This window comes from Pleurodeles waltl, chromosome 8, assembly GCF_031143425.1.
Source record: "Pleurodeles waltl isolate 20211129_DDA chromosome 8, aPleWal1.hap1.20221129, whole genome shotgun sequence".
NCBI lineage: Eukaryota > Metazoa > Chordata > Amphibia > Caudata > Salamandridae > Pleurodeles > Pleurodeles waltl.
In genome coordinates, this window is record NC_090447.1 from 1,249,617,443 (window position 1) to 1,249,633,720 (window position 16,278).

Here is a 16,278-nt window from a genome sequence, read left to right on the forward strand (position 1 = left end):
GGGTGCACCTGTCTAAATATGGCTTGAGGCTATATTTGTTAGAGATCCGTGAGTTCGTTGCAAGGATGCTGAAAGGAGTACTGTGGGATGGCAGACAAAAAGGTCAGGGATGCCTTTTTTTTCTGGTGGTGGATGCCCGGAAGTTTGGAGGGGCCTTTACAGAAGTTCAGTGGAGTTTACAGAGGGGAACCAGGAATTAGAAACAGAAAGAGGTCAGGGATATTTACACAGGAAGTTGGCACTTACGAATAGGCAAGAGTTAAAAGTTAAGCGGGGAAGGTCAAGTGTTATGAATAACAGAAGGTAGCTGGACATTGGGTAGTTTGCAAGGTAAAAGGGGAGGGTATTGTTTTAGGGGCGGGGGGTAGGTGTCAGGCAGATGTTTGTATAGTGAGGTACATAGTTTTGTAAGGCAGGATGCCAAGGGATGAATTGTGATACACACCTATTCCAATAAAGCAGCCTTTTGCACACACTAAATGGAAAAGTGGTCTGCCTGGCCTCATTTCACCCAATAGCTCTAACTCAAGCAAATGTGAGACCTATTGTATTGCAAATGCTTGTTATGAAGGCTGCTGGAACCCAAGTGTGCATTTAGTATGTTTTTGGTCTTCCTGGAGCACTTTATACTTTCCTCCTCACCAACCTTCTACTCTTCCCAAATTTTGAATGAAGAGACAATTAAAGAGGACGAGTCGGAGGGGGCACAAAATTGGTTTCGCCCAAGCCAGACGGGAAACCTCAACACGTGAGACAGGGGAGCGCTAAAATAAGGGACGATTCACACAGTAGGCTTTTAAAAAACAGTTGCAGAGAACTGCTGTAGACGGCGTGGGGAAAACTGAGATTTCGGTGGTACAAAAATATGAAAAACCGCGAGTTTATTTTTTTGTCTCACGGGTGCTTGCCTTTGCGATACATCAACGGCACTCTAACTGAGTACCAGGCAATCATTGCGCCCCGCCCAACTCTGCTGCTTGCTTTCGTTTCTCTCCGAGTTCTGGGGTGAAGAGGAAATCTGCATGCAAGCAGTAGCGGCCGCGGCCAGCACAGAGCGGCACTGCCCTCCCTCCGCGGGAGATGGGAGACACCCTGTGGCAGGCCTTCGGGGGCCTTAGCTTGCACGGCAGGGGCCAGAATTCAAGAAGAGGTGCTCGGGGTGGTAGCCCTCGGGGAACAGGCAGGGGGCGTCCGTCAGATGGAGGGCCGCCTGCAGTTGCCGGGCCCCCTCGTAGCAGATTTACGAAACACTTGTATCTCATACGAGGACTTCCGGGTTCGGGAAAAACAACCCTGACCAGGTAAACAATCGCTTACAGCAAGACGTGCGCTGTGCTGCTGGCGCTGAAGAAATAGAGCTTGCAGTTTTTCAGCCCGCTTATGTGTAACAAACATTTCCATGGTTTGCATTATGTCTCTGGGTGACACTTGCACGTATTCTACGTGACACGTCAAATGACAGTCGCAAGTTTAAGTGTTGACCTGATGCAGAGAAACAATCAGCAGTGCACGATATTGCTCAGCTTAGTACAGTTGATTGTAGCTGCTTTAAGCAGTTCGAGCACCGTATCTAGCAGGGAAGTAAAACCTGAGAGGGTGACAAATGACCTCTCCATGTTCTCATGTTTACCAGTTCCATGCGCATTTAATCTATTCCAGGGTGATTCTTTGTAGTCACCCACCCGTAGTGCTGGATTTATAATTACATTAAAAGGACCATAGTGCAAAAATAACGCCTAGCGTGGATACAGTAGCTGAACGTGGAAGAGGGACATTTGAAAACTATGTTGCCGTGGAACTTACCTCAATAGGGAAAAACCAAGGTGCAGTATTTCTGGCACCATTAAGTCCTACGCTATCATCCCAGACCAGCCGGCAGCACTGGCCAGCCTTCTATCAAGCGGATGCAACCAGCTGTACCCCAGCCTGCTTCAAAATGCCCGCCGGGCTTCTGGATAGCCGACGCATACGCTCCACTTTTTTTTACAGCATTCTGTTCATTACACTGCTGTGCCCTCTTTAGCATCAGGCTCCAGCTGCAAGACATCCCCCAGTTCAAACAAGCTCTTGTAGCAGTTCTCCCTCCCAACATTTCCTCCACAGTAATACCCCTTCCTTTTCTACTGCCAGCATAGATCTCTCGTTTCAGGCCGCTCAGCACTCCCTTCTTCCACGCTCTGCAACTCCTCTTTCAGTCTAGTCTTACATTTCATTTCCTTAGGATGCGTGCAGCATTCTTTACACCAGTGGTCATACCGAGGCACTGAAAGGAATTACGCCTGACAGGGACGACTATTTGACACGCAGGTTTCATTACTTTTTTCGTGATGAAGAGGCCGCCACCGGCCCGTCAGCCTGCAACCGCCGTTCGCCTTCAACTGCCTTACATTCTGTCCGCCACCCACCACATTCCAATAGAACATGATTACCTCATAATGTAACGGCCATCTCTTCTCTAGGCTTATTATAGTTGTCACCGACCCTGTATTATAAGCGTTTTGTGTTTTATTTATTATTTAGTAATAGTAATAATTCCTGTGGTCCCCTCGGCTTTACTTGAGTCAGTGCGTAGATCTTAAGGACAGTATTTCATCCAGTAATAAAAAAAAAAAGCTTATTTCCCTTATCATGCAGTGGTTTATAAAGTAAAACTATAAATCCCAGAATGCCCAGTGATTTTGGCTAAAACAGTATTTGCTCAAAGTTCGTCTTATTAGAAAGTTAGCAGATATGCATGTACACTAGCAGTTATGCTTGAGGCTTTTGGAGTCCTTCCCCGCTCTGGCTGCTGCACAAATGCACCTACTCTCAGTTGCAGAACGTCGATGCTACGTATTCTGACCTCTTAGACCGCATCATCTGTGTTTTGTGAGCCTGCTGCTTTACACACCTTAGCACTGTAATAGCAGCACGATCACTGTAGCTGAACATTCCGACAGACGTACTTTTAACTTATTCCATCGTTAATGAACATGCTGTCAGTTTGCATTAGCTGATGTGTGTGGCAGTTCTGTTACCCTGCAGTATTGTGAACAATTAAACTAAATTACAGTAGTTTAAACTTTGAGTGGCACTTGACATGGCTGAAGAAATTATTGTGCTCCCAGCGGTGGAATTACAGACTCACTAGAGCCTTTGGGGTGCAACATATCTAACCTGTGTTGGACCTGACATCCTTGGTGTGGTTCCCCCGAAAAATGTTGACTTCAGTCCTCCTGTTTTTGCTGGCTTTAGGACTCTGCACACTTTATCACGTCTAACCAGTGCAAAAGTGTTTGCGCTCTTCCTTAAACATGGACACGATAAAAGATTGATAAATATCTTTAAAATTTTAGAATCCAGAGGTTGGACTGTGGAATTCACGAAATGTAAATCTGCAAAGAAAGAGGTCAGTTACCTAGGACATGTCAATAATGAGGATGGAATCAAACCAAAACCTTTGATCGGAGCAATTGGGGAGGCTTCGACACCCATTACTTAAGTTGATGTGTTGATGTTGTTGTGGTTTATTGTCTTCTTTGTGTGAAGTTATGTTTGTGGATGTAAAGAATTGTTATGTGTTTATTGAATGTGAGTCATATTTGTTGTATTTCAGCCCTGAAGAAGTCCTATGTCAAAGGATCAAACGTGTTGGCTATTGCTGCTATGGATATATGTGTTGTTTGAAAAGAAAAAAGAATAAAGAGAAAACTTGTATATTATTATATCAAGGAATTGGACATTGAAATATTGTTGGTCGTGGTGCACTACCGTTGTTCTAAATAAAGTTGATGTATGCTCTTTCATGGGTTTGGCAGAATATTGTGCCAAATTCATCCCTAAATTCACGGAAGGGACATATCATATACGTCAATTGTTAAAAAACAAAGACAAATTTGAATGGTCACAGCAATGTGAAAAAGACTTCTGTGATACTAAATTTGCCATTGCAAACATTTCTTCCTTGAAAGGCTTTGACCTATCTGCTGATCATCATTACCACTGACGCTAGTAGCAAAGGGTTAGGTGCTGTACTATCTCAGACTGATAAAAATGGGAGGGAGTATATTATTGCCTATGCATCCAGATCTTTGTCACCGTCAGAGTAAAAATAGCATTGTATGGAAATATATAGTCAATTGTAATTCTACAATATCCAACCCTTGAATGCGAAACGTTAGCATGTGCATGGGCATTAAAGCATTTTAGAGCCTTTGTATGGGGGAAACCTTGTTTAATAAGAACGTGACTATAAACCACTAGTAAAAATCTTGACAACGGAAGGCACCATTAAAACCTTAGCTAAAATTGCTAAATTATCTATGCAGATGCAGGACTTTGATTACAAAATAACATATGTGTCTGATAAGGAAAATGTTACAGCAGATTTTCTTTCAATAATTTCTACACAAATAGAAGAGTGTGAGGACAAGGGTTGAAATGGGTTCCAGGTTGCTTTAGTGCATGTTTGTGGTGCACCTGCTGTGAAAATTGATTAATGGAATTCTGAATACAAAAAGGACAGTACGTTACAAAAAGTATTGAACTACGTAAAATAGTGGATGGCCAAAAAAGAATGATATGGGGGAATCCATAAAACCATTTTGAGAAATCTGATCAGAACTCGCTGAAGACAATCATACTCTTTTGAGAGGTGATAGAGTAATTCCACCATTTTGTGTGCGTGCATTGGTTATTAATCTCGCACATGAAAGGCATTTTGGTATAGCCGGGACAGAATTTGCTGTAAAAAAAAGTTATTCTGGTAGCCTGGCATAGACCTTGAAGTGGAAAGATTTGTGAGGACATGTCACAAATGCATATGAGCAGAGAAATCACTAGAAACCGTTAGATCTCCAAGATGCATTGGGTTAAATTCTCAAAATCCATTGGCATCTGCATCTGTAGATGTCAAAGTTCCATTGATTGTCCTCAGAAATATGATTTAGTTCTTATTGATTTGTTGATCAAGCTGATACTGACTTAGTATTAGAATTCTTGGATCAAACCTTTGCATCAGAAGGCATCCCTGCCACAATATTAAGCATCAGTGGTGTAAAATTTATGTCTAAAAAGGACAGATTATATTTTGAAAGAGTAGGTGTACGCCTTAAAACCCCTTCGCTATACAATCATAGTGGGAATAGTGTGGTTGAAAGGTTCAACCGTGTAATTAGGGGAGCAGTTCATTTGGTCATTGCAAGTAACAAGGATTGGGCTTTTCAACTAGGCAAAACAGTGTGGTCCTACAGAGTTACAGTTATTGGAGCCACACAGGCATCTCCTTTTGTAATGAGGAGAGGGAGAAACCCTAGGACTAAGTACAATCCTGGATGGCTTTTCCGCCTTAGAATTGAACACTGGTCGGTGGAAAATGCCAGGGACAAGATTAATTGTAGTCAAGAATAGAGCAAAATGAATTCTGATTCTAAAAGAGGTACCAAATGTATTAACCTGGATAAAAGCTAGCCTGGCTGATGAAGGGTGATACCCTGAAATGGGTCCCAGGATGCTTGTTTCCGGTCCAGGGAGGACCTAGATTGGCAGTTTGGACTGGACTGTTCCCATGAGGAACCAGGTCAAGACTGATTTGCATATGGCTGGGTCCAAACTGGGGTGGCATAGTGAGCAAAAGAACGATGGATTAAACCCAGATCTGTGACAACGGGTGAGTGTTTGCATTGTTTAGCACTCCGTCCATCATCCTTTTGTGTTGCTAAAGTTGCTCTAAGTGGGAAGGGTATGCCCAGATGTGGGTCCCATGCTCACTGTGCGACTGGATTTAAGCTAGCCTGGCTGATGAATGGTGATACCCTGAAACTGGTCCTAGCATGCTTGTTTCCAGTCCAGGGAAGACCTTGCTTGGCAGTTCTGGCTGGGCTGTTCCCATGAGGAACAGGGTCTGGCGTGGCATGGTGAGCAAAAGAATGATGACTTAAACCCAGATCTGTGACTAGGGGTGAGAGTTTGCATTGTTCAGCACTCCGTCCATCATCCTTTTGTGTTGCTAATAAAAATATCTCTGTCATAATTGAGCCTCCAATCTTGTAATAGAATTAAAGCAGTGGAGGCAACCTAAAGGGAAAGATACAGTCCACCTCCCTCCAGACCGAGCAGATAGTATAGGGTCAGGATCCAGGTTTAATGAGGGATGACGAGGAAAATAACTTTTTTTATTTAGGGTCTGGCTCGTTGCTTCTCCTTAAGGTCTTCAAAAAAGCGTGGAAAGAAGTAGACTAGTCTGTGCTTCCTTAATAGGAGGGATCCTTTGATTTACTTCCAGGGGAAGTTTCCGTCTTTTGTTAAAAGGGACTCCTTAGTGGTTGGATTAGCATTGCAGGGCAGATAATTTGTGATGACTCCTGCCATGCAAATGCAATAGATAAAAAAAAAAAAGTGGAAACGGCAGTTAAACAGTCTTACTCGGTAGCCAGTTTGAAGTCACAGCAAATACGTATGCAGTTAATTCCTTGCTATGCAATTTTCAAACCCTGGTAGACTGCATGCAACAGTGAAAGAATTACATAATACCTATGTTTTGAAACAGCAGGCATATTTTCTCTCCCATAATTTATTGTCTCGTTGTGGCAGCTACATCATCTAGGTCAGGCATTTCTGCAAGACACTACATCTGGATGAGGTGGATGAGGTCGGGGAAAGAAGATGCCTCACAGAACGCTGCTTAATCCAGTCTTCCCATTTACTGCCACAAATCTGGAGGGCTTCAACTGGCAGATCTTCTGAAAACATTAGTAGTGAAAGAAAACTATTGACACCTGTTTGCCCCCAGCCCCAATGAGAGGCAGGATGTTTGGGTTTCAGGGAGCCTTTGGTCCTTCATTTTATAAGGTTCAGTCAACCCCTTTGTGGTAGTGGCCATGGCTACAGGAGCTCCTATATTGACAAACATATGGTACCACCCTACCTCCACTCCATCTGTTGTGAATCTTCCAAATCCTGACGATGCTAGTCCAGTCAGAAGTCACCCTTGGACTTGTAAAGCATTTTGGAAGCCTCCATTTTCAGGTAGTGGATGCTACAGATCATGAAGGAGGGCTCACTGAGGGATCACTTTACAGTTTAAGGGCAACTCACGCGCCTCATCCTTTGAAATGCTAGGGTCATCTTCAAGAGGGTCAAGAACTGTTAGTAAATGCCATTGTACCAGTACCATTAAAGAAGGAAGGTGGTGGTTGCTATTCAAATCTTTGTGTGACACAAAAGTCATCAGATAAATACCAACCAGTTCTTGACCTAACGGTTGTAAACTCCTTAGGCCAACTTAACTTCAAAATAACCACATTGCAGAGCTTACTGCAACTGGTGGCTCCAGAAGATCTTTCAGCTTTGCTGGATTGAAGGGACACCTACCTTCACATTCTGTCCTTCCAGCCATGCAAACACAATCTGAAATTCTGCTTGAAAGTTTTACTGTATACCTTCTGTGTTCTTCCTTTTGGTTTAGCCCCAGCCTCATTAGTGCTCACCAAAGTTTGGCACCTCTCCTTGGTATTCACCACTTTAGTGATCTTTTGCTATTTTCTGGCTTTACAGATCATTGGGGCCACCATCAGAACTAATGTAGGACATTTGTCCTTCCTCATGCAGGTCAAGAGAAGCTCAGAAATAATCTGTCAACAACTTCTCATCCCAGCAGGCTTCAGCTTGTGAGTGGCTAAGAGTGGAAGGCGACAAAGTGGGCAGTTTTCTCCTTTTGTCTTCATTTACAGCCACTGATTCATCACCTGCTCCAGTTAATGAGTCCAGCCTTATTGGACAATGACTCCTCTGATTCACAAATAAAAGCAATTATGTAAACTTAAGAACTTCTTTTGAAGGGGTTTCACTTAGCTCCTACCTCCCTAGTGACAATAGCAACATATATACTGGCAGTCTGGATTGGGGAATGGTGTGGGGAGATTAGTCCATTTAGGGTCGATGGTCTGCAGCAGAGGTAAAAACTTCCTCAAATTTGAGAGTTAGCTGTCATTTCACAGGCTCTTCTGTTTTTTGCTTCTCTGTTAAGGAGTCAGGCAGTAATGATATGGACAGAAGTCTGGTAGAAACAGCCTATTTAAAATGTAGGGGGAACAAGAACCCCAGCAGGCTTGGGAGAGCTGGATTTATGTGGAGTCCATTCTCCTTGTCTTGAGGTCTGTTTATCTTCCACGACAAGAGAATTGGCTTGTAAAGCAGCTGAACACATTGTTCGCTTCCTTTATCAACTTCATCGTGCCTTAGCTCTTGGCTATGCCACATGATAACGGATAGGTTTGGCCTTCCTTGCTTGACCTATTTGCCGTGGGCCAGAACTCCTTTCTTCCTCAGTTCTGCTCTATCATTTTAGCTGAGAGAGCTCGAACAATGAAGACAGTCAATTCCATGGTCCAAGGCTCTTTTATATGCGTTCACTCCTTTTCCTCTTCAGGGCAAAGTTCTCTGAAAAATCACTGAGGACTAGGTGGAGGGACTTCTGATAGCCCTGTATTGGCCTCTGAGACCCTGATTTCCTCTGTCGGTCTATCTCCCATTGATGTTCCCAAGATCGACACCCCCTCTTGGAGCTCCTTGTTTATCAGATATCTCCTCACGTCATCTACCATTTGGGCTTTGGAACTTGCCAGGCTGAGCCTTCAGCCTGTAGATTAAGAAGTGCAAGGTCTATTAAACAATCTTAATGTTGAAGTACCCTCAAACTCCATGCCTGCTATAGGAGGCATTTTGAGAATAAGGGGTTCATCCAGAACTTTTCAGTTGCTTCTTGTATACCGTTGATAGTTTTATATTTTATTAGGGATGGGTTCTTGCTAGGCCCAGCACTTTCTAGCATTTTAAATCAATGGGTAGCCATACAGGCTTTCAGGGGTTCTCAGTTCTACTCAATTGAAGTGTTTATTTCTCAGCTTTTGAAAAGTTTGTCCTCAGGGACTTCATGGTGCACATTTATAACCTTTAGCCATGGTCTGTCTTATGTTTTTTAATGTCTTAGGTTTTTTGTTGCTTTAACATCAAATAGGCATCTAGGTGAAATTGATGCCCTATTATCTCATAAACCATTTTTCCACTTTTTCCCAAATAAGGTGATTTACACCCTTTTTGTCAAAGTAGTGTCCAGTCCAAACTTCACGCTTTCAGGAACTTGTTCTGTTTGTATTATTAACCTTTCTGTTATTTGAGGAGGAGACTAATATGCATCAGCTGGATGTTTATAGGGCCCTTACAATCTGTTTATCCAGAACAGCTTCTTTTTGTTTGGTAAACTCAATGTAAGCGACTTTCAATCAAGCTGGCAACAATGGACATTCCTCAGCAACTTTATTTAGCTGTGTGGGCCTTTGCGCCATCACGTGAGCATATCAAAATCTAGGAAATCCTCCACCTCGGAGGATTGAGGGTTATTCCACTAGAGGAGTTGCTGCTTCTTGGGCAGAATTTAAATGAATTTTCCTTAAACATGTGTTTAATGAGGTTACATGAGCGTCTTCCAACACTTTCATTGTGCGTTACAAGCTCCTGATTTAGAATATTTTTTTCTTATTTTTTTTAAAATAATTGTTATTGAGTTTTCAAAGTACAAACAAAAAGGGCAGTGCAAGACAGTTGTTATCTGAGCAATAGACAATAGCTCCCCCCGACTGCAAAATATCAGTGACTGTTGTGGAGAATGGGGTGTCCAGTCATCAGATCAGGGGTTAAAGTGGTATTCTGTTTAAAGGGGGAAAGTGCATGTGAGGATCTGACAAACTTGTTGCTATTGGCACCGCATCAGAGAGGGTGGATCGGTCCGGGTTGAATTCTTGGGGGTCTAACATGACTCAGCCATCAAATAGGGTATAAATGGAGGTCAAACCATAGAGATGAGGATAGGGAGGGGGGCTGAGGAGAGGGGGGTAGGGAGCTGGAGAGGTGGGTCACCAGTGCTTCGAGGGCTCAGGATTGGTATGGAAGTCTTTGGTTGCCAGGAAGGGATAGGGGCGAACCCAGTCTGGTCTGGGTAGATCAGATGTTGTTGAATACGGTTGGCCAAGGCTGATGGAGACATTACTTCTGATTATGTTGGTTCACATGCAGTAGCAGCTTTACCTGTTGAATAGATTTTATGTTGTAATGCATTTTCACTGGATGTAGCAGAATGAATGTGTCTTGATCTGCTTTATATCTGTTTAAATAGATAAGGTACATCCTCACAGAGTGAAGACTGAGATGAGGAAGAAAACTCTGAGATAATGCTTGGATTATTTACCAGTAATCTTCATTTCTTGTGAGCATAGTGAGGGAGTGGGGCTTTCTATACCTTAATCTTCAGGTATAATAATTAAATAACCCTGCCACTGGTTGTAAGGACATTTGTTCATCAACACAGAGAAATTAGGAGCAATCATCTACATCAGTCCAATAATATGGTAAATCATTAATGACCGTTAATGCAGTCAATAAAGAGAGCTGTCAGTTCAGATACCCAATAAAGAGTACTGATGAGAGAATCCATGCATAAGCATACAGCCTTTGCATGCCAAGCTGGAAAGCATTCTCAGCTATAAATCTCAAAGTTGAGTTCTCAGTCAGAGAGTCTAAGAAAGGAATCCCACTATTATTCTAGTAACACACAGTAATATAAACACACAATATTCTAAGTAGTGACATTATTTATTTTGTCTTCTCATCCTACAGTAGGGTTTTCATAAACTCCTGGGAATAGTCAAAGCTCCCAACTTTTCACACTTGTACAATAGATTTTAGATGTTAGACCTTGGAAAGTGACATGGTTTACATTCTGTGGTCCAGACTATTCTTCTCACGGCTCATTCTTCCTGTTACCTCCTCTCCTCCCAGTGAGAACTTCGCTATCAGGTGTGTAATACAAAACATATGCTGATTCACTAGCTAACAGAAGGCTTCTGAAAAGTTACAAATATCTGTGGAAAAGAGAGAAAACATATCATGCAAGTATCACTTTTTATGAGAATACTTAAGGCATCTGCATTAGGGAGTGTTGTAAGCTTAGGCACGAGCGCTCCAAGTGTGCCAGTCAACATGCCTTGGTTAACTGGTACGTGTCAGGGGGTACCTCAGTGGGCACATCCGATCAATGGCATCAGCAACAAGGAAGCGTGGGAGTGCAACAGGGCAATCAGTCCACAAACTTCTGGTCTGGAAGGGGCACGCAGGGCCATGGGGGAAAGGGCTCCTACTCCAATTGAGATAGACAGATTGGGTTTTTGGTTGGGACGGTACGAGCAACAGGAAGACGCTGGGTTATTGTAGGATGGTTGTATGATGAAACCATGCATGCGGCAACCAGGCATGCCTGAACAACGCGGTCAGAACTCCGACCGCATTGTTTCCCCGCCTGCCTTTACCACGCAATCCTTTACAACGATTTTTCGTTTTAAAGGCATGCCTAGTAAAGGTACGTGTGGAAACGGCATTTGTGGTTATCGCACCCCCCCATCCTAAAAACAGAGGTACCTCGACCTCTTTAAACCCTTAAAAAATACCCTGATACCCCACCCACCCTGCGCCCTAAAACCAACCCTCACCCTCAAAAATAAACCAACCCAACTCTCAAAAACAAAATTACCCTAACCCACCACCCCCAGCCTAAAAAAGGAAGTACCCCTACCTCTCACCCTTAAAAACTACCCAAATATCCCCCACCCACCCTGGGCCCTAAACCAACCCCCCCAAAAATAAAACTACCCAACCCCTAAAAACAAAAGTACCCCAACCCCCACCCCTAAAAATCCAACCCCACCATTGCGACCCCCGCCCTCACCCCTAAAACTACCCTGACACCCGCCCCCTAAAAGCTAAACTACCTCGACCTTAAAACTACCCCAACCCCCCACCCCACCACTAAAAACTAAAAATACCGACACCCTCACCCCTAAAACTACTGCTCCCCCACCCCCTAAAATCTAAACTACCTGACCCCCCCACCCCTGCCCCTAAAACTACAGGGACCCACCCCTGCCCCTAAAAACTAAAAATGAACCTCACCCCCACCCCTACACCTAAATTACCTGCCCCCGCCCTGAATAGAAAATTAACTCAACACCCAACCCCGCCCACCACCCCTAAATAGTAAATTACCCCGATCCACCACCCCTAAAAACAAAATAACCCCGACCTCCTACGCCTGCCTCTTAAAAAAAAATAGCTTAACCACCCCAACCCCTTCACCCCCCACCCCACCCCTAAAAACTACCACCAACCCTGCACCAGCCCCACTTACCTGACCGCATCTTCTCCCGATGGATCTTCCTTTTTTTCTGCCTTAACCACACATGTGCGTTGTTCGGCACATGCTTGGTTAAGGCAGAGAAAAAGGCCTGCGTTGTTCAGGCAAGCGTCATTCTGCTTGCGTGAACAACGCAGGCGTAGTTCTGGACGCGCTGTTGGATGGCTTCATTTGCAGATTTCAGTTGGGTTACAAAGGACCAAGATGCGACGGTGGGCAGGCAGACAACTTTGAATCAGCAAACGCCCATAAACAAGTGGTAAGGGACAAACTAAAAAAGGAAGTTCAGGAGGGCTGAATGGCGGGTCTCTTTGATGATTGGCCCATAGAAAACTTGATTGTGTCACCTGTTGGTGTGGTCCCCAAAATATAAAAGGGACGATTTTGCTTGATTCAGCATCTCTTCTGGCCTAAAGGTAGCTCTGTAAATGATTTGTTTCCCAGAGGAACAGGTTTCGGTGTCACATTCCTCTGTGGATGTGGCCCTATCTTTGGAGGAAGTGGGACTGGGGGCGCTTATGGGCAAGAACAACATAAAGTCGGTTTCCGTTTGCTGCTAATACACCCTGACAACTTTGAGCCATTGGGGATGCAATTTGAGGGGCAGTGGTATATGGACAAGGCACTTCCCATGGGCTGTTCCATATCATGTGCATTGTTTGAGTGCTTTCGCGTCTTCTTGCAATGGTTATTTTCTAGACTAACTGGACACAGACACATCACACATTACCTAGATGACTTTCTCTTAGTAGGTGAACTCGGATCAGCAGTGTCTGTAACGCCGCGCTCTGACGCGGCGTCTCTTTCTGTCCTCGCGGGTGGAACACACTACCGATATTCGGAGCACCGTTCTCCACGTTTTTTGACTATGCTTTCTGGGAAGCATATATTTCGCTCGCGGTCGCGCTACACTTACTTGTAGCCTTTTTTCTTCTTTTATTGTTGGTGGTGGGTTTTTTGTTGGGCCTTTTGCCTGTCTCTATCCATGTTGTGTCCATCTTGTCTTCTTCGTGTTTTTGTCCCAGCATGCTCTGTTTTTCTTTTATACTACTTCCTTTTTCCTATACTGGTCTATGGGCTTTTCCCAATCCAAGATGGTGTTACTTCCCTTTCCTGTGATGTCACTTCCCTTTTTTCAGTATATAAGTCAGTCAGTCTTGTTCCTCCTTGCGTTGCAAACACTTCCTTCTGGTTGTGCTGTTCGCTCCTGTTCTTTGTTCCTGCTTTTTTGCCTTGGGAGATTTTTGCCTGTTCTTTGTTCCTGCTTTTGCCTTGGGAGATTTTTGCCTGTTCTTTGTTCCTGCTTTTGCCTTGGATATTTTTGCCTGTGCCTTTTTTCCTGCCTTGTACCCTGGATATTGCCTATTTTTGTTTCCTGTCGTCAAGTCCTGTATTTTCTTGTTTTCCTTCAGGAGTTCCTGTTAGAGGTTTTTTCCCCAGTGTTGGGGTTTTTTCCCTCTGGGACTCCTTCTGGAGGATACGGTCTGCTTTGGCGTAGTCTGTCAAGCGGCACCGTGGCTACTAGAAGGGGTCGCCCTTATCTGGGAACATCCAGGACCTGTAGAAGACTTGGTGTATTCGCCAATCCGAAATCCAGAGGTGAGAAATCCAGCGCAGTACGTGACAGATTGCAACGCCAAAAGATTGTGCGCTGCGAGAGCGCCATGGAAGATCCACAGGGAGAGGTGTCAGAAAATGCTCAAGCTATGTTACAGACTGTCCAACAACAAGCCCAAGAGTTACAACAGTTACGGGCAGAGAACACTGGGCTACGACAGGTCTTGTCTTCCCGATCAATGGACATACCACCCGTATCTGCTACTATTCCTCGATATTCCGGAGATCCTTTAAAGATGAAGGAATTTTTGGACGCCCTGACAGTTTTCTTTGCCTTTCGTCCACTCCAGTTTTCTTCGGATAAGACTAAGGTGGGCTATCTGATCAGCGCCTTGTCTGGTCCAGCGCTTGCTTGGGTGACTCCTCTGGTTTCTGCAGATGACCCAGTCCTGGCTAACTATTCCGCTTTCCTGACTGTTTTCAAACAAATGTTTGAGAGACCTGGGGTAGAAGCAGCAGCTGAAGAAGCCTTATGTGACATTCAGCAAGGTAATCAGGATGTACTGCAGTATATAACCCGCTTCAAACAGCTGGCAGCTGAAACTTCCTGGGTAGAACGCACCTTCGTAACCCTTTTCCGCCGAGGCCTGCGTGAAGAAATTAAAGATGAGCTTGTACACTCTTCCCCAGCTTGTTCTTTGAAAGAATTAATGGATCAATCTATGGACATCAAGTATAGACTTCGAGAGCGCAAGATGGAAAGACGTAGAACTAGAGCTCCATACCAGCCCGGTACCTTCCGTTCTAGCAGTCGGCGAACGGAAGATAGTCCATCTGAAGCCTCTCCACCTCCCCATGAAGAGCCCATGCAGATAGATCTGGTTCGTGGGCCATTGACGGAGTCAGAAAGGGAGGAACGACGACGAAGGGGACTTTGCCTATACTGTGGTAAGGCTGACCACCTGATCCTTAGTTGTCCGGTACGTCCCTCAAGGCCTGCGGGAAATGCCAGCTCCCGTCCCCTGTAAGGAGGAAGGAGACGGGAGGAGCTGAAGTACCATCAATATGTTCCTCCAAAGAAAGCATGTCCACCCTGTTTATCCTCTCGGTCAAGTTACAAAGTTCACAAGATCAAGAAGAACATCTTCTGGCTCTCCTTGATTGTGGAGCCAGTGGACTCTATCTGGATGAGACCTGGGCTACTAGTAAAGGAATTCCCCGCATTCCTAAAGAAACCCCTGAGCAGGTTCACACAGTGGAAGGCTCTCCGTTAACCTCAGGACCTGTGGTGGCCTCAACTCCTACTCTTTGTTTGACATTTGGGGGGCATCAAGAACACGTTGCCTTTGATCTCATAGCCTCACCAAATCACATCATGATTTTGGGAATTCCCTGGTTAGCCCGACACAACCCCTATATCAATTGGGAAACACAAACTATATCCCTAACGTCTTCATTTTGTCAACAGAATTGTTATTCTACTACTTCTTATTGGACTCCAAAAAGGTCCTGTCAGTCAACTAAGGATAACACTAACTCTATCAATACTATCCAGGGGGTTCCAGATTGTTATCAGGAATATATCAGGATTTTTCAGAAACCTAGTAATCCTATTTTGCCACCTCATCGCAGTTATGACTGTGCTATTCCTTTAATTCCTGATGAAGTCGTTCCCTTCGGTCGAATATATTCTCTGACAGACCAAGAAAAGAAGGTGTTAAGGGAATATTTAGACGACAACTTACACAACGGTTTGATTGCTCCTTCCACGTCCCCCGCTGGGGCTCCTCTCTTCTTCGTCCCAAAGAAGACTAAGGATCTGCGTCCTTGTGTGGATTTTCGTGAACTCAACAGAATAACGATTAAGGATCGATATCCACTGCCTTTAATCAGAGATATACTGGATGCCATTCAAGGAGCAAAGATACTTACTAAATTAGACTTACGGGGTGCCTATCATCTCCTTCGGATCAAGGAAGGAGATGAATGGAAGACTGCTTTCCGTACCCCTTTTGGGCACTATGAGTATCGTGTTATGCCCTTTGGACTGACCAACGCCCCTTCTGTTTTTCAACGATTTATGGATTCAGTGTTCTCTGATGTACTCAATTAATATGTAGTCATTTATTTGGATGATATCTTGATATATTCCCGTGATCCTGAGCACCATGTAGATCATGTCCTACAAGTCCTGGAAAGACTCAAGAAAAACCAATTGTTTTGTAAACCTGAGAAGTGTGAGTTCCATAAATCTGAAGTAAGGTATCTCGGGTTTTGTATTAATCAACACGGAATATCCATGGATCCTGACAAGGTCAGTGCCATATTAGATTGGCCTTCTCCAACGTCCATTAAAGAAACGCAATGTTTTCTTGGGTTACCAAACTTTTATCGTCAGTTTGTTCAGAACTTTGCCCACCTACAAAGTTTCATAACACAAACAATCAAGAAAGAGAACCTGAAGAAGGGTTTCATTTGGACCAAGGAGGCTGAACATGCGT

At 44.2% G+C, this 16,278-nt stretch overlaps 1 protein-coding gene across 1 annotated transcript in view; it reads left to right on the forward strand.

Annotated features, from left to right (window-relative positions):
* The first annotated feature begins 1,006 nt into the window (after positions 1-1,006).
* Positions 1,007-16,278, forward strand: part of N4BP2L1 (NEDD4 binding protein 2 like 1) — a 277,420-nt gene continuing 262,148 nt past the window's right edge. Inside the window, exon 1 of the mRNA XM_069205565.1 lies at positions 1,007-1,301. Within this exon, the coding sequence (XP_069061666.1) occupies positions 1,081-1,301 (221 nt within the window). The 5' untranslated portion in view covers positions 1,007-1,080. The remainder of the gene's footprint in view (positions 1,302-16,278) is intronic.